This window comes from Podarcis gaigeae (genome assembly GCF_964106915.1).
Source record: "Podarcis gaigeae genome assembly, chromosome: 5".
NCBI lineage: Eukaryota > Metazoa > Chordata > Lepidosauria > Squamata > Lacertidae > Podarcis > Podarcis gaigeae.
The window spans coordinates 13,075,718-13,096,962 of record NC_139681.1 but is presented as its reverse complement, the minus strand read 5'-3'; the positions used below and the strand labels follow the sequence as shown (position 1 = coordinate 13,096,962).

General features: G+C 44.8%; 1 protein-coding gene and 1 long non-coding RNA gene across 2 annotated transcripts in view; one reads left to right on the top strand and one right to left on the bottom strand.

The window, feature by feature from the left end:
* ERCC6 (ERCC excision repair 6, chromatin remodeling factor) overlaps positions 1-10,394 on the bottom strand; it is a 49,704-nt gene extending 39,310 nt beyond the window's left edge. The window contains exons 1-5 of the mRNA XM_083738234.1: positions 10,285-10,394; positions 7,539-7,957; positions 6,141-6,261; positions 4,325-4,430; positions 453-1,161 (exon numbers count right to left, since the gene is read on the bottom strand). Of these exons, the coding sequence (XP_083594360.1) occupies positions 453-1,161; positions 4,325-4,430; positions 6,141-6,261; positions 7,539-7,954 (1,352 nt within the window). The 5' untranslated portion in view covers positions 7,955-7,957; positions 10,285-10,394. The remainder of the gene's footprint in view (positions 1-452; positions 1,162-4,324; positions 4,431-6,140; positions 6,262-7,538; positions 7,958-10,284) is intronic.
* The window catches only part of LOC310844394, a 290,664-nt gene continuing 278,901 nt past the window's right edge, over positions 9,483-21,245 (top strand). The window contains exon 1 of the long non-coding RNA XR_014564076.1: positions 9,483-9,817. This is a non-coding gene — a long non-coding RNA (uncharacterized lncRNA). The remainder of the gene's footprint in view (positions 9,818-21,245) is intronic.

Sequence of the window (21,245 nt, the reverse complement as noted above, 5' to 3'; positions counted from 1 at the left end):
TGAAGCAATCAATCAATCAATCAATCAATCAATCAATCAAAGGAATAGAGAGAAGCAGCAAAAGGGCAGTCAAAGGAAGGCCCCTAAACAGAACATCCTTTACCCTGTTTAAAGATGAAATTCTGCCCACTGGGTACTGTACTTTGCACCACCATATTTAATGATATATGTTTACTTATAGAGTACCCTGTTAGTCATTCATACAATATCCATGCCTTTTTGCACTGACTGGGCATATACATCTAATTATGTCATTGGGATAAAAAGAGCTCTCCAAGAAAAAAAAATGAAACCATAACATATTCTGATATTAAGGATCTTTTGTTCTGTTCCCCAGCTGTTAGTTCTAAAATGTAGGAGGCATACAACTGTCTAGTTTTTGTATGTATTAAAAAAAACACCTGGAATTGCCACTAGAAATATTTGGGTGGGTGTTGTTGTTTTTTACTAACCTTAACCTTTGTTTATAGTAATCTTCATTGCCGTCATCTCTACATTTTTTAATTCTCTTTTTCCCAGCAATATCATCCTCCTCTTCATCAGAGCTTGGGAAAAAGTCGTCATCCCCAACATCTTCTTGAAATTCGTGTGTTAATGAAAATCTCTTTCTCCTTGGCAGAGGTTTCACTTCATAATCATCACCATCATCTTCTTGAAAAAATTCATCTTCCCCATCCAGACTGCCAAGCTCTTCTTCATCAGGCCTGTATTCCGACTCCTCACTGTCCTCCCGTTGCTCCTCTCCCTGTATCTCATTGCCCTTAGGAAGTCTGGCCTTGGCCTGAATTTTAAGAACGTGGTTCTGAAGCTTTCTCATGTGCTTCTTCAAACGGCTGTCCGTTTTGGGCCGGCTTTTACTCTCGGTTCCTTTGCCTTTTATGGGACATACTGGAGTTTTGATCAGATTCTTCTGCGAAGGAGCTTTCTTCTTGGTCCCCTTACGAACTGAAGGCCTCTTCCTTTCAAATGAGAGTTTTGCTTGATCTGCCAAGTATTTTTCAAAACCAGCTCCTTCATCTAACATTATCCGACGGGGCTTCTTCTCTTGCCTCTGGAGTATCTTTGTTCCAAATGGAGTCATCTGACCAGTTCGGATGAGGTTCTCCCATTCAGTTTCCTGGGCTGGCATAAGCATGCTCCCAAGGGATGAGGGACCAGGTTCTACAAAACACAAAACCCCCCAAAGATTAAAAAGATCTATACATGACTGCTTTCCCTCCAACAGAAACATATACAGTGGTACCTCAGGTTACAGATGCTTCAGGTTACAGACTCCGCTAACCCAGAAATAGTACCCCAGGTTAAGAACTTTGCTTCAGGATGAGAACAGAAATTGTGCGGCGGCGGCAGCGGGAGGCTCCATTAGCTAAAGTGGTGCTTCAGGTTAAGAAGTTTCAGGTTAAGAACGGACCTCCGGAACGAATCAAGTTCTTAACCCGAGGTACCATTGTATGTGAAAAAGACAAGTGCACCCATTTATCTCAGTGTGAAACTATCTTCAGGATAAAGCTATTATCCTGAGAGTTCAAATGAACAGATCTGTTATATCCTTGTGCTTTATAAAAGGAACACAGGGCAGAGAGGTGGGGAAACTATAAATGTAAAGAAAGTCAATGCACAAAATGGCTGGAAACCAAAATAGAGATTTGACAAAAGGGGGGAGAGAAAGAAAGAGAATGGAGAAAAAATAGCAATAGGTGCAGACAGACGGGTTGCTCTTACAGATGCTTAAATGAAAGAAGCTATAGGACTGAAAGTGGGAGAAGACAGACATCTAGGGGTAATCATTGTAAAAGTGTTACCAGAAGCCAAGTAACCTATTTGGAGCACATTATGAGACAATACAGCATAGAACATGAGTAGGCAAACTAAGGCCCGGGGGCCAGATCCAGCCCTATCGCCTTCTAAATCTGGCCCGCAGACAGCCCAGGAATCAGTGTGTTTTTACATGAGTAGAATGTGTCCTTTTATTTAAAATGCATCTCTGGGTTATTTGTGGGGCCTACCTGGTGTTTTTACATGAGTAGAATGTGTGCTTTTATTTAAAATACATCTCTGGGTTATTTCATTCTTTTTTTTCCCTTTCAAAATATAGTCCAGCCCCCCACAAGGTCTGAGGGACAGTGGACCAGCCCCCTGCTGAAAAAGTTTGCTGACCCCTGGCATAGAAGAAACAGAAGACCAATAAATTTTCTTTGGGGTCAGTTCCTGAAGTTGGGGCCAGCTCCCTCCCACTGAGGGAGACCATCCACGGACTTGGGTGCACTGCCATCAATATGCGGATAACAAGCAGAAATATTTCTATTTTTTGTCTAATATCAAGAAAGCTGCTGATACCCTAAATTCTGGGGGAATAATGGGCTGGATGAGGGTCAATTAATTGAAGCTTAATCCAGAAAAGGCAGAAGTGCTCCTGGCCAGGAGAGAAATGGACTCTGTTAGAAAGATTCAACAAGTTTTGAATGTGCTAGCATGCCCCTTGAAGAAATAGGCTTTCAGTCTGGGGGTGTGCCTGGATTTGACTTTGGATTTGTATGCCCTGGCTGAGGCTAGGAGCACTTTTGCCCAACTTATGCTGGTGTACCAGATGCACATGTTCCTGAGTCAAACCTGGCCATGATAGCACACATCTTAGTTACTTCTAAACTGGATTACGGTAATGTAGCCCAGAGGAAAGTCAACCTGGAAAGGCAGCCCATCTAGGAGAAGGAAATCTCTCATCCTAAGCCTTCACTGCTTTGCGAGATATCTTTGGGAGAAGAAAAGAGTAAACCCTGCACAAATCCGAAGTGGAGACCCTAAGGCGGTTCGATGGCGCCTTGTAGGCCTCCAGCAACTCCTGCATCTAAGCTGGTGCCAAACACATTTCTCTGCTTTTCTTTGGACCGCGCATCAGTGAAGCTGAATGGGGGATCGATCTCTGAGCAGCTCAGGACCTCCACACACACTGTTCAGGCTTGTGCCCCAGGGAGGTCACTTCAGTGTTGCTAATGCAGCCATTTGACTTCACTTCTAGAGGCACACTCCATTCTCTCTTGAGACAGACGGATGCCAACAATGTGGTCTACACTGGACTTACTTTCAAGGGTCCTAGAGGTTTCCATTGGTACAGAATGCAGTAGCTAGGATGTCAATGGGTGCTTGCCCTCAGGACCATATGACCCCTACTCTGCAACAACTGACACTAGTTGCCAATTTGTTTCAGAGCACAATTAAAGGTGTTGATTTAGCTTTGAAGCCCTAAACGGCTTGGGTTCAGGTTATTTTGAGGACTGTCTCCTCCTGCATCAGCCTGCCCACCCCCTAAGATCCAGTAGAGAGGCCCTTCGGTGGGTCCCAACTGTGATGGGTGCACAATTAGGAGAGACAAGGCCTTTTCGGTGGCTGCACCGAGACCACCTGATGAGGTACATTTGGCCTTTCTTATTTCATCTTCTCCTGTTTGGTGAAGTCTTTTCTGTTCTGACAAACTTCTGTCTTGCTGTGCAGATTGTCTTTTCTGTGGTGTCTTTATCTGCTGAACTCAACTCTGTTTAATATGTGTTTTTATTGTTGTTGTAATCATGAGATTGTAACATTTTTATTGCTGTAAATCAGTATGAGTGATGCATATGAATGAGAAGGGTGGTATATACATTCTATTAAAAAATGAATAAAAATAAAAGGAGCAGCAGAAACCTCAGTAAGAATGCTTTCAACAGAGCAGAAAGGGAAAATGGAAAGGACTGACAAGACATAAGGGCAAAACTTCCATTGTCTTTGCAAAACTTCAGTTCTCTAATTTAATAGCCTGTTCAATGCATGCTCATTGATACTTAAAAGGTAGAAGATTGCAGCTGGAGCTATGAGGAACAGAAAGTGACAGCTCTAACAACAATGCAAAACATACCGTTGTGCTTGTGTTTACTGCATATAATTTTCTTTCCACATATTAAAAATTGTGAATGTTGATTGATTGAATTACATCTTTCAGTGAAATGCTATCATGGTGTTTGTCAACTTAAAACATTATGTTTTCTTTGCAGCTCAGCTAATTTGATTAACAGTTTCAATTTATTAAGAGCAAAGCTCTAGCGATTCTGAAGAACAACCATCCCTTCTGAACTGAACCAAGATTTATTTTCATCCATGAAGATTCCCATACGAGTGCTCAGATGAGCAATTCTGCAGGTGCAGAAAATTAAAACAGTGCTAAATCTCTCTAAAAAAACAACTCACTGAAGTTAATAAACTTGGTGTATTTTTTCCAAGCGTAATATTAAAAGTTGATTTCAAATGAAGGTATTATACCAAGATGACCCAAATAAATGATCATTTTCCTTACCGACATCTTCTTCAAAGTCAACACCATCTATTTCACCAGAAATTTCTTCTCCAAGAATTATCTGAAGGCGTCTCTGCTTTGCTTTGATTTTTTTCAACTGCTGCTCCTGAAATCATGAGAGAATACAGTTTAAACAGAGTAGCAAATTATCTGGGTTATATCCAGTTATTCATGTTGTGAGAAGACCTATAAAAATAAATGGGCTTAAATTGGTCATGTCCACTGAGTTCAATGGAGTATGACTTAGTAGGATTCAACCCTATATTCTCAACTATGACAACAAATAGCAAGACAGAATGGGAACAGTACTTGCTTCATAAACATAATTTGTAAAGCTCACTTAAGTTTTCATTCAATTCCCAAGGGGGAAGGAAAACAACAACATCTACTTCTCAGGTGAACAATTTGCATTTGATATGTATAAATGTAAAAAGAAATATAAAAACATGTTTGCATGTTTTTACAAATACAACAATTGGGATAACTACAAACACATAGAACCCTAAAATAATAAACATTTTACTTAAAGCCAAGTTTAAAAAACCAAACTTTTAGAACATGCTCAAAATAAGATACAGTGGTACCTTGGGTTACAGATGCTTCAGGTTACAGACTCTGCTAACCCAGAAATAGTACCTCAGGTTAAGAACTTTGTTTCAGGATGAGAACAGAAATCGTGCAGCAGCGGCGCAGCGGCAGCGGGAGGCCCCATTAGCTAAAGTGGTGCTTCAGGTTAAGAACAGACATCCGGAACGAATTAAGTTCTTAACCCAAGGTACCACTGTATTATGTGTTTAGTGCAGCTTTGTCCAACCTGATGCCGCCAGATATTCTGGACTAAAACTTGCATCTGCACCAGGCAACATGGCTGGTGCTGATGGGAACTGTAATCCCAAACTCCTGGAGCGCACCAAGTATGGAAGGACTCGTCTAGGAGAACAGTATTCCATGACAGAGGACAGCCAAGAGAATGCCCCTCTTTCTACAAACCCCTGAAGGATTTATGGTTCATAACTTCAACTTGAATCAAGCCCAGAAGGCAACACAGAGCCTGCACAGATGTTCCAGTACTGATACAATGGGTAGAATTCAATGTCATGCTATGAGGAACATTTGATCTGTGCAAGCACTGCCACTTGCCAGACGGAACAATCCCCCTGTCCCCTACTGTTCTTGGGGCTCCACCAACCCCAACTCTGAGCCAATTTTGGTGGGTGCAGGGGAGATAGGATGGGGGAAGGTACCATTCCATCATTCCACAAGTGGAAGTCCTTGGACTTAGGGGCAAACCAATCTATTTGTTGAATCTGAAGGAAATAGAAATAATCTGACAGGAGGAGTGACAGGAAGAGTCTTCCCCTTCACCACTGATAACGAGTTTAAAGTACAAAACAGCTTAAGGGAGCTGCAACCTACACCTACAGTAGTTACAGTGGAAACTCATGTTACGGATGGGATCCATTCTGGAGGCCCGTCTGTAACACGGAACTGACGCAAGCCGAAGTGCCGCATCTGCGTGCGGCGCAATTTAGTGCTTCTGCGCCTGCACAAGCGGCGAAACCCGGAAGTAACCCATTCCTGCAGCAACCTGGAAGTACCAGAAAAGGGTTACTTCCAGGTTGCCACAGAATGCAACACGAAAACACATAACCTGAAGTGGACACAACATGAAGTTGAAAAATAAAATAATCTGACTCATGAAGCCAGAACCAGCAAATTAGCTTCAGTGAGACTTGTACAGAGTTCTTTAAGATACTAACTTAAAAGAAGATTTAAAGGTGATTTAACACACTTACAATTAGGAACTTCCAGTTACCTTGTTGTATTTTTGCCGCTTCACAGAATCTAGTTTTCTACTAATATCTTTATTAGTGGCAGCCTGTGGAGTAAATTGCTCAATAATTGTAGCGATTTGTTTCAAGGATGTTGTACATGACCTGAAAACACAAACCTAATCATCATCTATTGAGCACCACTGAGTAGCTTCAAAAACTGAATACAGATAAAAGCATATTCAACGCAAACACTGGGCAATGTTTAAAACTGAAAACCCAATCTTGTTTCTATAAACAGTAGCTGAAAAATAGACGCTCACAAAACCTGCAACTTTGAAGATATGACCATCAGAAGACAATGGTCCCTAAAACATTTTTACTGTGTTAGCAGGAGGAGGAGGAGCTTGGTCAATGAAATCTGACTAGAAATTATTTAGATTTATTTCAATTCTTGCTTTACATTCAGTATTTTAGAGAAAATTGAACATTGATCAGTGGTGCCTGCAAATCCCTGCATTTGTCCATGTGGCTTGATTTCAAACTACACATGTAATGGAGAGCACTTCAGCTGACATCAGGTGACTGACAGGTAGGCAGGTACCCACCTATCAAAACCGCTTGAGGGGTTGGAGAGGAAGTAAAAATCTGGCACTTCACCTGAAAAAGATTCCCCACTCCTGCTTTAGGGCATTAGCATGAAGCAGGAAGAGTAATTCAGGTGAAACAGAACTGCCAACCTTCCATATCCCAAGGCTCAAATCCTTCTCATACAAGAGAAACCGGCTACAAATGCAATCTTGAGCCCACCAAAATTCATGACAAAGTATGCACTGACTTCAATGCAACACAACTGCAGTCTAAAATTTTAGCAGCTGGCTGGTAATCATGCAAGCAATTAAGAAAGCAAAACATTTCTTCCTTTCTGTGAAACTGTGATGTCTGGTCCACAAGCTATTTCATAACCAGCCTGGAGAAGCTCCACTGGCTTACCTAGCATAAATGATCAGTGGATTTCACCCAAATATTTATCTGAGCTAGCTAACCAGAATGGTTGGGTTCTGAGTACTTGTGTAAATAAACCTGTTGACATTTAGTGGACTGAAATATATTTTGGAGTATGTTGGCAGATAACTAGGACAGGGCTTTTAGTTTACTTGATGAAATGTGTCCTAATGTTTCTACAAATGTGCCATCAATAGGGTGGAATTCAATGTAATGTTGAGTGGGCTATACACACAGAGAACAAGGTCCATTCGTGCAACAGGATTTTCCTCCAACCCTCCAGAGAAGATTTAAGGGGTGTGGGGGCAGACTTCAGTCTGAGAGGGAGAAGACTTCAGTCTGTGCATGCAAGACACAGTTGAATCCTGTCCACAATTTCTACTCCCCATGATGTATATTCCCTTCACCTTGAAGTAAAAAGAAGTAACTCAACTTACCTCAAGTCATCCAGTACAGACTGGTATTCTTTTTCTGCATCAGCAATTTGCACCGCCTTGTTTGCCTCATTTATTGCATTGTCTACCTGCTGAAGAACTCCTTGTTCCAATACATCCTGGTCATACACATCAACTTCCAGGTCTCTGAGTTCATCTGCTTGAGCACCACGTGCCACAGACTGGATTTGCTGCCTGTCGATGAGCAGCAGCGGTCCCTTTCTCAGTGCTCCAGAAGACGTGCCTGCTACTGCAGGTAGCTTGCTTTCCAAGGCAAGAGCTTCCAGATGGTCTCCCATGTGACCTTCACTAGGAGGCAAGGCACCTCTTTGTTCAGCTTCCATTAGTCCTGTATTACCTGAATCACTCCCAATAGAAACATGATTCCCTTCTTCTGGCTGATGTTTTTCGGCAGGCATCTTCTGCTCATAAAAGAATTACAGTTTTAAGTTCTGAAGCTTTTTGACTAGAAGCAGACAACCAATAAAAGTTCACCTTCAAGCAGGATCTCAAATTGATCCCATTTTCTTGGAGTGGGTGGGTTAAGTCAAGGGGCTAGACAATACACCTTTCTTAAGCACCTTCAAGTATTTAATTTCAGCCCCCAGATCTCACCAAGAGTAGTATTGTAGAGCCTGACATTCAAACCCCTCACAGTGAATCTCATTGGCTAAATCAACCATTCCCAAGCCTTGGTTCCCAGGGAGCAAAACCTCTCATGCAGGTTCACCAAGAGGATGGCAGATGATAAGATTTCAACAGACTTTTAATATATACGTATAGTTTTAATTCTATGAATGATTAATCCTTTTCAAATGATTTCTCCTCCCATGCTTTCTTCTGCCATTCTTATTTTTATCTCCGAGTCTCTACTGGGGTAAAAAGTTGGGTATAAAACAAATATATAATAACAATTCTCTTGGCACAATAAAACTACCAAGACCTGCCTTACTCAGCAGTTATACAGCCCTCTGTATTTAACACAAGAGCTGTGGGCAATTCTATATAGCAAACATGAAAATAACTTTTGGTGCAGCAGCGGCAATTTAAAAAAACTGCTGCAAATGGAAATTCCACCCCCCACCCCAATTTAAACCCTGAATTTGCAGTCCCATGGGGAACAGTGGGAAGAAGTGAATACAGGCCGAGGTTGGGTGGCCATCTGTCATGAATGCTTCAGCTGAGGATCCTGATGACTCTCGATTGCTTCCAACTGTATGATTTCCCAACCCTGGGCGGGGGGACAGGGAAAGGAGTGGGGAGAGGGAGGAGGAGAGGACGAAGAAGGGAAGAGGAGGGGTGACAGAAGGCCTGGGTTATGTATCAACACATTACCCAGGACTGGTTTGAGGGCCAGGTGGTGCTTGCCTGCACCTGACTCCCTCCTCTGCCAGCGCCTGGAGGAACAAGCTGCATCAACACAGGGCCAGGCCTGACAGAGCTTGTCCCTCCCTCTGCTTTCAACACTGCCATGTATGTGATGTTGGGCTTCTGCTGAAAAGCTGACATAACCCAGCCTTAGGTGAGAAGAGGCATGAAGTGGGAGAGGAGAGGAGGAAGTGAAGGGAAGCCCTGTTTCAGGAAGTTGTGTTGTTGTTTTTAATGTTTTAGTATGTTCTGATATATGCTGTGAGCAGGGCCAGTTTTAGGTTTGATGCGACCCTAAGCCACTGAAGGTAATGGTGGGCCTTTATATGTCCAGCTGTCCTTTGTCAACAACAAACTGTCACTGTTTTTTTGTGTTGAATATATGCTATATGGTAATTGATGGACCCCATAGGTATCTAAAGCCATTTGCCACTGTTGCTCTATGTAGGTTTTATTTTATTTATTTTTTATCTTATATTTTGGAAAGCCACATCCAGGGGCTTTTTTCCTTTAAATTTTTTGGACCTCCCCAAGAGAGTGGGGCCCTAAGTTATAGCTTGTTTAACGTAAAGGTAAAGGGACCCCTGACCATTAGGTCCGGTCGTGACCGACTCTGGGGTTGCGGCGCTCATCTCGCTTTATTGGCCGAGGCAGCTGGCGTACAGCTTCCGGGTCATGTGGCCAGCATGACTAAGTCGCTTCTGGCGAACCAGAGCAGCGCACGGAAACGCCGTTTACCTTCCCGCCGGAGCGGTACCTATTTACCTACTTGCACTTAGACGTGCTTTCGAACTGCTAGGTTGGCAGGAGCAGGTACTGAGCAACGGGAGCTCACCCCGTCGTGGGGATTCGAACCGCCGACCTTCTGATCGGCAAGTCCTAGGCTCTGTGGTTTAACCCACAGCGCCACCCGAGTCCCTTATAGCTTGTTTAACTTATATGTAAATCTGGCACTGGTGGCGAGCAGACCAGAGTGACTGGGGTGTAAACAATAAAATTGTTATTATTAACATTAATATTATTAGGGGAAAGGGGGAGGGGAGAGGACAAGTGGGGAAGAGAAGGGAGGGCTAGAGGTAGAGGAGGGGAAGAGAAAGGAGATGGGGAGATGAGCAGCGGTGGAGGGGACCGGTTTTGGGACTCTTCCAACCGCGTTTCCCGCCCCCCCCCCAACCGTGGGCCCAATTTCTTCCCAACCGCCCCTCGCCTCAGGCGCTCTGGCGACGAGGGCCTTCCCTCAGCGCCTACGAGCTCGGCCGCCACCCCACCCCACCCCGCGGCGACGAAGCCGCTCCAGGCCCACCAAGCCCCACACCCCCACCCCGGGGATGCGGAGGCCCTGGGAAGGCGCCCTCCTCCTCCTCCTCCTCCTCCTCCTCACCTTCCCCCTCACGGAACAACCGCGCGGGCCTGGCGAGCGCCGCTCCAAAGGTTGTCAAAGCGCACGGGCGGAGGGGGTGGGTTTGCGCACGCGCGCGGGGGCTGACGGACGGACGGACGGAGGGCGGGGTGGGCTCCTGGCTCCGCCCCTGCTTCCGGTTCGACTGCCCAGCTGCCCGGGACCGCGAAGGTATCATCTGGGCCACGCGGCGTCTCCTCCAGTGGTGGCGCTTCTTCGTTGTGGCTATTGTGGCAGGGGCTTTTCGCTTTGGAACTCCCTGTAGGCCCCATCGCCGTGCAATTTTTGGGAGGCCTTAACTAGTTTTCTTTGCTTTTTTAAATATATATATATATATATATATATATATATGCTTTCGTAGATATATATATATATATTTACACACACACACATATAAATACATATACACGCATCTATCTATATATATATATATCTATATCTATCTATCTATATATATATATATATATATATATGCATTTTGTGTCATCATTCTGGGTTGTTATTTTTTGTGAACCGCCTTGTGATTTTTGAGTGAAGGGCGGTCTACAGATATAAATAAGTACCCAGGTGCTTGGGAAGCTGAGGTGACTTCTAACCTGCTTTAGAATTTTAACTAAAGTTGGGCTGTATGTTTTTCTTCTTGATTCTATGGTTTTATCTTATTTTTCGGTATGCCACTTTGAGTGTTGTGTTTTTTTTTTAACCCAATACATTTTAAGGTAAAGGTAAAGGGACCCCTGACTATTAGGTCCAGTCGTGGCTGACTCTGGGGTTGCGGCGCTCATCTCGCTTTATTGGCCGAGGGAGCCAGCGTACAGCTTCCGGGTCATGTGGCCAGCATGACTAAGCCGCTTCTGGAGAACCAGAGCAGCGCACGGAAACACCGCTTACCTTCCCTCTACTTGTACTTTGACGTGCTTTCAGACTGCTAGGTTGGCAGGAGCTGGGACCGAGCAACGGGAGCTCACCCCGTCGCGGGGTTTCGAACCACCGACCTCATCACGGGGATTCAAACCACCGACCTCCTGATCGGCAAGTCCTAGGCTCTGTGGTTTAACCCACAGCGCCACCCGCTGTTTAAGAAACTAATAAAATGTGTCAGCCTTTAAAGGTGCCACAAGAGTAACATGGCATCTGCACTTTCTCTCTACATATAGTCTAGTTGGCATCAGTGCTGGATTTTATGTATGTGGTTAACTGTATGAAGGTCGTCATGGAAAGATTCCTGTCTTTATTTTAGCCAGCAGAGTTCTCTGAACACCACGTGAATCAGTACCATTGTTTTTTCTTCTGTTAGGCAAGGAAAATGATGTTCCTTTTATTTGTGTTGGGAGCCAGGAAATTAAGAGCCAAGTGTGTGAGCTCAGCTTGGAGTGTCTTTTATCTCTCGACAGCAAAGTTTCCCTTCCTGAATTCTTTAGTTTCATCTAGCAGCTGATAAATCTCACTCAGGTATAGGGTTCCCAGCCTGCCTAGTTAGTATAATTTCACCTCATTAAAAAAGGCAGTATGGACTGGAAAGAAGTTCCAGATGCAAACTTTTGTGGTTGTGCAAGAATCAAGTAAAATCAAAGAAACATGAAGGTTGGGTATCTTTTCTGATAGGGTTGTATTGCCTTCAGCATTGACTTGCTGGATAGCATCATAGAGTTGGAAGAAAACACATAAAGAAGACAGCAAGAAAGGATTTAGTTATACTAGATCTAGGTTTCAAATGGAAGTGATTGAAGGGAAAGTGAAGCTACTGAAGGCCGCATACAGCATACTATTAGAATGGGAGATGAAAGATGAAGAGGTAAAATCAGTTATGATTAAATGGGCACAAGATGTAGGTCACAACATTATGATGGAAGATTGGGAAAAATTATGGAAAACTGATTTAAAATTTACAGATTGTTCCCTATTGAAGGAGAATTACATGAAGATGATGTACAGATGGTACACAAAACCAGTGCAGTTAGGGAAAATGTACAAAACTAGTTCAAATATATGTTGGAAGTGTAAGGAAAAGGAGGGGACATTTTATCATATGTGGTGGGATTGTAAGGTAATTAAAAAATTTTGGGAAATGATATACAACGAATTGAAGAAAATGTTCCATTTAACATTTGTTTAAAAACCCGAGACATTTTTGTTGGGGATTGTAGGGAAAGACCTGCCAAAAAAGTTGAAAAACATCTTCATGTATGTGACAACAGCCGCAAGAGTTCTGGTAGCACAAGGATGGAAGAGTGAAGAAACCCCAACTAAATTGATGGACTATGCAGAACTGGCAAAACTGACATATAAACTACGGGACAAGGATAACTGTGACTTTAAGGATGAATGGGAACCCTTTACAAAGTATCTGAAGATGCAACAAAGCGAACTGGACTCCTTGGCAGGCTTTGAATAAACATTCACAAACTTTTTATTGATAACAATCAGCTAAATAGTTTGAGGATCTATACAAATTTGTAACATGCAGAAAACAGCATTCTTAGAGAAACCAAAGACTGGAACTGAGGGAAGTCGGGGGGGTTGGGGGGGAGGAAAAATGGGGGGGGGGGAACAAGGATGATATGCTTTTGGATAATATGTCTTGTTATAATTTTGAATTAAAAAAAAACTAAAAAAACAACAACATAGAGTTGGAAGAACACTAACCAGCCCCCTGCTGATGCTGAAACCCTGCTGCTACACCATCTTTGCTAGGTGGCTTTCCAGCCTCTGCTTATAAACCTCTTTCCACAGTTAAACAACTCATACCGGCAAGACCTTCTTCCTAACATTTAGTCTAAATCTCTTTTCTTGCTATTCCTACGCTCGAGACAGAAACACCAGCTATGTCATGCTCCTTCTGCCTCCTCCTCATCATTTGCTAACATTTCTCCGTCTTTTCCACTCTGCAGACCTACCATTTCCTTGGTGCTCCTCTTGTTCTCAACATCTCCCTGAGCTCATTCTGCTTACCAGCTTCTGCGGCTCATTTTTAGTTGTCCTTCAGTAGGAAGGAGTGACAGAGAAGTATCCCAGAACGCTGCAATATGGTGGAAACTGATGCATCCAGTTAGGCAGAGAGGGCTGCCCTGTTGCTTGTCAAACACCTTGCAACCTCCACCTCTGTGGAACATAGAACTATCTTATACAGAATCAGACCACTAGTCTGTTTCTGTACTGGCAGCAACTTCCCCACCCATTGAGCTTGAGCTTGAACCTACAGTCATAGCTGTCAACTTACAGATTTGAAAATAAGGGACCAGCAGCCTCGAAAATAAGGGATCAGCAGCCAAAATAAGGGATTTTCCCAGCACAGGTATGTTTGACTTCTGAGCCCCTCCGAGCCAAAGGCAGAAAGCCCAGCCAGCAGCCAAACGAAGCCTCAAGCGGTGATTCCTACAGCGCAGCAACCCAGCAAAGGGGATGCAGCAAGGAAAACCACCGTTGCCTCTCCGCTGGGAAGCGCTGAGCAAAGGCGAGTCCCCAGGCAAGCTCCACCCCCCAGTCGTTCTTAGACTCCTTATTGGGTGAGCAACGCAGCCAAGCAACACAGTTGGAGCCTCCCTCCTCCCTGGCCGGCAAGGAGGGAGAGAGAGGAGCTGCTTCCTTTGAAACCCAGGAAATTTAAGGGACAGCATCAATAATGGACAGCAGCGGGACACGGCACTGGGATAAGGGACGTTCCCACCAAACAAGGAACGGTTGGCAGCTATCCTACAGCTAGTGCAGAACTCAGCAGCTCAATGGCCACTGTTGAAAGGATTGCACTGCCTGTCAGTTAGGTATTGTTAGTTCATAATTTCAGTGCTCTAGCTAAAGGCCATGACAAACCTGTAGCAATAATATTAATGAAATAATGTAGAACATGCATCTCTACTTACAAGCCGACATCCATGAAGTACGAGAGAGAAGATACCGGAGACACCAACAAGCTTACATCTAGCTTGCTTTCAGATTAAGCCTCTGAATCACCAAAAACAATTGATAGTGATTTTATTTAACTCCTTTTTTCTGATTTCTTTATTTTTTAGCTAGCGCATAGAGCAGGGGCCGCAACCTTTTCCAGCCGTGGGATGGTCCACTGTCCCTCAGACCGTGTGGGTGGCCAGACGATATGAGGGTGTGTGGAATGAACGAATTCCTATGCCCCACAAATAACTCAGAGATGCATTTTAGATAAAAGGATACGTTCTACTCATGTAAAAAGACGCTGATTCCTGACCACCCACGGGCCGGATTGAGAAGGCGATTGGGCCGCATCCGGCCCCCAGGTTGCCTACCCCTGGCATAGAGGGCCACTTTGTGCATTATGAAGTTGTTACTGTCACTCAAACCGAACCATTTGTGTGCCATTTGCATGAACAGAAAACGATCTCTTGGGGCAAGCTAACAGATAATGAGTGATGTCTTCCACCTGAGGTTGACCACAAATACATAGTCTGTCTGCATATGGGACCTTGTTGTAGCAGCCATCCAAGACTGCAGTGGGCATTACATGGAAATGTAGCTCAATAAAGGCACTTCTGAAAGACACTAGCAAGAGTTTGCTAAGATAACTAGCACTAAAATGCTCTGTTCTCAGTGGATACCAGGGGGGAAATTTGGTGTTTCTAATTAGTTGCAGATCCCTTCTGGATTCTATCCAGAAGAGTCAGTCCCTTAGTTGATACTTAAAGGTAAAGGACCCCTGGCAGTTGTCCAGTCACGAACGACTCGCTTTAGATAGATAGATAGATAGATAGATAGATAGATAGATAGATTCTTTATTGTCATTACACAAGTGCAACATTGCACAAGTGCAACGAAATTGGATGCCATCCCTTAAAAACAACAAAAGCAAAACAACAACAACAACCAAACAAACCACATTCCAGCCACACCCACACCCACACCCATCAAACTCCCAGGTCACACTATCGAGTTACTGCATTTAAGAAGGCCACAGCTCTTGGATAGAAACTATTTTTCAGTCTATTTGTCCTTGACTTGATGTTTCTGTATCTCCTGCCAGAAGGCAGTAGTACAAACAGACTGTGTCCCGGGTGAGATGCATCCTGCAGGATATTGTTTGCTTTCCTAAGACAACGGGAGCCGTACAGTTCTTCCAAAGATGGGAGGGGATGACCAATAATCCTTTGGGCTGTGGTTATGACCTTCTGGAGCACCTTCCTCTTCCTAGCTGTACAGCTGGAGAACCAGGCACAACTGCCGAGGGAGTTTACTGGCCGAGGGAGCTGACATTTGTCCACAGACAGTTTTTCCGGGTCATGTGGCCAGCATGACTAAGCTGCTTCTGGCAAAAGCAAAGCAGTGCACGGAAACACCGTTTACCTTCCCGCTGGAGTGGTACCTATTTACTTGCACCTTGACGTGATTTTGAACTGCTAGATTGGCAGGAGCAGGCACCGAGCAATGGGAGCTCACCCCGTCATGGGGATTTGAACCGCCAAACTTAGACCACTGCGCCACCCGCGTCCCTTAAGTTGTTGTTCAAGGTCAATGCAGAGCTCAGTTCTGGAAAATAATAATAGTCCAATATCTATTGGGATAAGTTCAATATGCTGGTAAAGGTAAAGGTAAAGGTACCCCTGCCCGTACGGGCCAGTCTTGACAGACTCTGGGGTTGTGCGCCCATCTCACTTAAGAGGCCAGGGGCCAGCGCTGTCCGGAGACACTTCCGGGTCACGTGGCCAGCGTGACATCGCTGCTCTGGCGAGCCAGAGCCGCACACGGAAACGCCGTTTACCTTCCCGCTGGTAAGCGGTCCCTATTTATCTACTTGCACCCGGAGGTGCTTTCGAACTGCTAGGTTGGCAGGCGCTGGGACCGAGCAGCGGGAGCGCACCCCGCCGCAGGGATTCGAACCGCCGACCTTTCGATCGGCAAGTCCTAGGCGCTGAGGCTTTAACCCACAGCGCCACCTGCGTCCCAATTCAATATGCTGGTACAAAGCCCTAAACAGTTTGGGACCAGGATACCTAGAAGTGTGTCTGGTTCCTTTTACAGCCAACCAATCACAATGCTGTGCAGAAAAAGGCATTCTGCAGATACCATCTTAGAACGTCCATTCCATGCAGTGTCAAAATGGAGCATCTATTGTGGTGGCACCTACGCTTTAAAATGCACCCCCCCATTACATTTCAGAGAGGCAAAATCTCTGTTGTCTTAAAACTCCCCATTTTCAGCAAGCATTCTAGTTGGAGATGTTTTATCCCAGTTGGTCTCTGTACTTTGTTTGAAATCATAAAAAAGGCAACCATTTTAACTACAGTGGTACCTCGGGTTAAGTTCTTAATTTGTTCTGTAGGTCTGTTCTTAACCTGAAATTGTTCTTAACCTGAAGCATCACTTTAGCTAATGGGGCCTCCTGCTGCCGCTGCACCGCCGGAGCCCGATTTCTGTTCTTATACTGAAGCAAAGTTCTTAACCTGAAGCACTATTTCTGGGTTAGCGGAGTCTGTAACCTGAAGCGTATGTAACCTGAAGCGTATGTAACCTGAGGTACCACTGTATTCTGACATCCGCAATTGGTTTTGTATGATTTTATTGTACTGTATTGTGAAATCGCTTCATTGTGAGAGCTGCTCATTTATTCCTGCTCAGTGCTGATCTACACACACAACACTAAAATTCTGATGAAATTAGATGACATCATTGATCAGTCACTTTTATTTTTGGAAGGGGGGAGGTTCCTAGTGTGTGGCTTCATTGGCAGAAGTGGGAGTTCTGGTCACAGCATTAATAAAACAGAGAAACCTTCTTGAGCCAGGAATAGAAGCAACAAGTATGTCTCAGAGCTATGACAAAGTAATGAAGCTAATAAATCAAGGTAACAGAGAGACATTTAACTATACAGAAACAATTTGTTTGTTTGACAGGTGACGGTTGCTGCAGCTTCAGGTGCGGCTGGGAAATCAAACTCCTGTGCAAATTAGTTGAGGAATTGAAAGCAGAAGGGTTGATTCCGCAGTTGCATCTCAGTCTGGAACTGCTAGCCTTCATTCCCTTTGTCCTCCTACCTCTTTTCAGCTCTTATTTGTGGCGATTTCCCCCACCCGTCCAATGTGGATAAAGTACCATATTTTTTGCTCTATAGGACGCACCAGACCATAGGAGGGGGAGAACAGGGGGAAAAAATTCTCCCCCTCTCTGCTCAGCGCCCCTTCAGCGAAGCGGCAGGAGAAACGGAGCCCCTTCCATTTCTCCTCCCGCTTCGCAGAAGGGGCGCTGTGCAGAGACGGAAAACTGTGCAGCGCTTCTCCAGCGAAGCGAAGCCTGGAGAGCGAGAGGGATCGGTGTGCACCGACCCCTCTCACTCTCCAGGCTTCAGGCGGCTATCCACATGCCTTCGGAGCGCAGCAGGAACTCCTGCTGCTCTCCGAAGGCTTGTGGATAGCTGCGCTCCGAAGGCTTGTGCGAACTGCCGCTGCACTCCGGGGGTTTCAGGCAGCCTTGCCTCCACTCCCAGAGCTTGCGGGGCTGGTGGCGGGGGAAGCCCGAGCTTCCCCTGACCCCAGCCCCCAAAACAGGTCCGGGAGCAGCAGTAAGGTTGCACGCAGCCTTGCCTCTGCTCCAGGAGCTTGTGGGGGTGGGGGTGGGGGAAGCCCCGACCCCAGCCCCCAGAACAGGTCGGGGAGCAGCGGTCCCTTCTCCCCGAAGTGTGTGTGCGGCTCTTGGGGGCTTTTCCTGCCTGCCTCCCCCCTGCATTCGCTCCATAGGACACACAGACTTTTCCCCTTAGTTTTTAAGAGGGAAAAAGTGTGTCCTATGGAGCGAAAAATACGGTACTGTTAGGTTTTTCCAGAGCTTTTCATTAGGAAGACTCTCCTCTGGAGCTGACAGGAGCGAGCCAGCAGTAAATCACCCAAGCAAATTGGAGTTAACTCTTCGTTAGCACAAAAAAGGGGACCTGCAAAGGTGTGTCGGGCCTAATCAGGTCTTGCTCCCATGAAGCAGTTGCTGCGACTGAAGGTCCCCACTTCCCCACATGGCCTAAATCCCGTCCTTTCCAGTGTTTTCTCCAAGCAGTTGGAGACTGCACCTGCATGCCTGTCTTTGCTCTTCTCGCTTCATGCCTCTTCTGGTTCTGGGGTACCAGCAGGGTGGGGGAGCCTGTCGCAGCAGGAGTGAGAGACACCTGTGCCTCTTCACCAGCCAGACTAATCTCTGCCTCTTGACCTCCCTCCTCCCACTCTCCTGTGACTGCTTCTGATTCCATATTAAAAATCACTAATACAGATTAGAATCCCCCATTCGCCACTACTAGCCAGTTGCTCCCTTTCTTCCTCAGGACAATATGGTTGGATGAATACAACGTGACCTTGAGCGTGTGCTCCTAATCTCATCACAGGGCTAGCTGCGTAATAAAATTTACTGAGAGGAATGAAAACACAGTTTTCCATTGTGTATATTTGGTTTTGTTTTACTCTCCCCTATGTTCCAATCTACCGTATTTTTCGCTCTATAAGACACACTTTTTCCCTCCTAAAAAGTAAGGGGAAATGTGTGTTCGTCTTATGGATTGAATGCAGGCTGCGCAGCGATCCCTCTTGCTGTTCTGGCTTCTGGGATTCATAATTTTTTTCTTTCTTGTTTTCCTCCTCCAAAAACTAGGTGCGTCTTATGGTCTGGTGCGTCTTATAGAGGGAAAAATATGGTGTATCTGTTTGAAAACCGCACCTATTGAATTGACTACTGGTGAATTAATAGAAAAACAGGTGGTGAGGTTGAATTTTGCATGTGTGTGAGATACATTCAAATAAATGGTGACCTACAATCTCTGAGGCTTTAGGTCTGCTGCTGCTTGAAGGACATGGGATGTCAGTGGCTTTGTACTTGTGTTTTTTGTTTAAAGTTATGATTACAACTTTCCTAATGTAATACTAATATACTTAAACGGTAAATAAGAGAAGCAAAGCAAAACAAAAATCTGCATACTACACATAAGTGGCCTATAATTTCCATTTAGTGCTCAAGATGTACAGCAAAATATTATTTAAATGAACTCCTTCAACTCTTACTTCCTTGTGGTACCATGGTTCCCCGCACCCTTGTGGCAATGCCCAACTGTCCAAGGATATAGGGAGCTAGAGGATTCTGGTACAGCAAAAATTCTCAGGATTCCTTCTTGCTATCCAATCTCACAAAGTCTTTGTGACGAAGGGATTCAGGAAGCCTAACAGCAAGGACTAAAAACCGTAGTCCGTGGTAGGTAGCAATAATGTCACTAAAGGTAAAGGTAAAGGACCCCTGACAGTTAAGTCCAGTCACAAACGACTCTGGGGTTGCAGTGCTCATCTCGCTTTACTGGCCAAGGGAGCCGGCATTTGTCCACAGACAGTTTTTCCGGGCCATGTGGCCAGCATGACTAAGCTGCTTCTGGTGAAAGCAGAGCAGCGCATGGAAACACCGTTTACCTTCCTGCCGGAGCGGTACCTATTTATCTACTTGCACTTTGACGTGCTTTGGAACTGCTGGGTTGGCAGAAGCTGGGAGTGAGCAACAGGAGCTCACCCTGTCGCGGGGATTCGAACCGCCAACCTTCCGATCAGCAAGCCCTAGGCTCTGTGGTTTAGACCACAGCACAGCAAAGCCTAAGAATTTGATATGCTCCTGCCCCAATCCAGAGTCCAGTCCATTTTTTTTTTTTGCAATGCTCAGCAGATTATGAAAAATAATCTGGCTAATCAATTAATACTTCCAGAGCACACTTGGGCAGATCTGCCTATTAATACTAGCAAACAATTTCCATCTAGGAGGAGGAATGTGCAGACTCACAATAACATTAAATAACAAGAAGAGCTGTTTTGGGTATATTTTCTATTATAGTGTAGTGTATGCAGTCATACCCTCTAACATTTCTCCAGTGAAAATAGAGACATTCTATTCCATACCCCCCCCCCCCAACATTTCTCTGATGAAAACAGGAACGTCCTAAGGAAAAGCGGGACATTCTGGGATCAAATCAGAAACTGGGATGGCTTCTGTAAATCCAGGACTGTCCCTGGAAAATAGGGACACTTGGAGGGTCTGTGCTATGTGCTGTGAAGGTACAAAGTCCTATTTTACCTACTCAGAAGTAAGTCCAACGGAGTTTAGTGGGACATAATAATGGGTGGACAACGCTAGGAGAAGAGAAGGGGGGAGTTCTATTACACAGCCAAAAGCCATTGCGTTATTGGCACTGTTTTATTTGGATCCCACCCTAAGTGTGCAAAGGATGACAGTCCAAAGGATTTAGATGGCTTTCCTGAAAGAGTTAAAAGAAATTTGCGGCAACTGTTCTCCTGATTTCCGTAGTCTTGCTTGTGAACCCTGCAGAGCTGTACCTTATTACAGCAGATTTCTGTACAGAGCAGGAAAGATTTCTCAAGGTGCTGTTTAAGACTTCCTGGTTTGTGCTGGCAAATTGTTAATCAGTCTCTGACAGCATAAATAAAATTAAAGGGTTTAATTAAAACTAATGAATGAGTGAACAGAGAATAGGCAGCATGTTCCATTGGCAGAACCTTGATGCTCTCAGTAATTAAAGTGTCACAGAGCAGGGGATGTCTTAGAAATGTCAGAACTGCAAAAGGAAAGATGCCCAAACTTCCAGAACAGCTTGAGGGTTCATGTAAACACTCAGTAATCATAAAAACCCAATGGGAGCATTTCTTGCAAAAGTCCCATCTCTGTAAAGGCAGAAGATGGTGAGCATTCTTCTGTTTTTCAGTGCCTATCCATTCTGTGAAGCAAAAATTCCTCGTGGCTCATATATAATCACTATAATTCCCGATCTTGTTGTTTGAGCATGGCTGCTGTCCGCCAAAAGGGCACCAAGCTTAGGGTAATTACAGAAGTCCTGTTAATTCCGGGACTGTCCCTGAAAAATAGGAATGCTTGGAGGTTATGATACTGCTTCTGTTGTTGTTGTTGTTGTTTAGTCGTTTAGTCGTGTCCAACTCTTCGTGACCCCATGAACC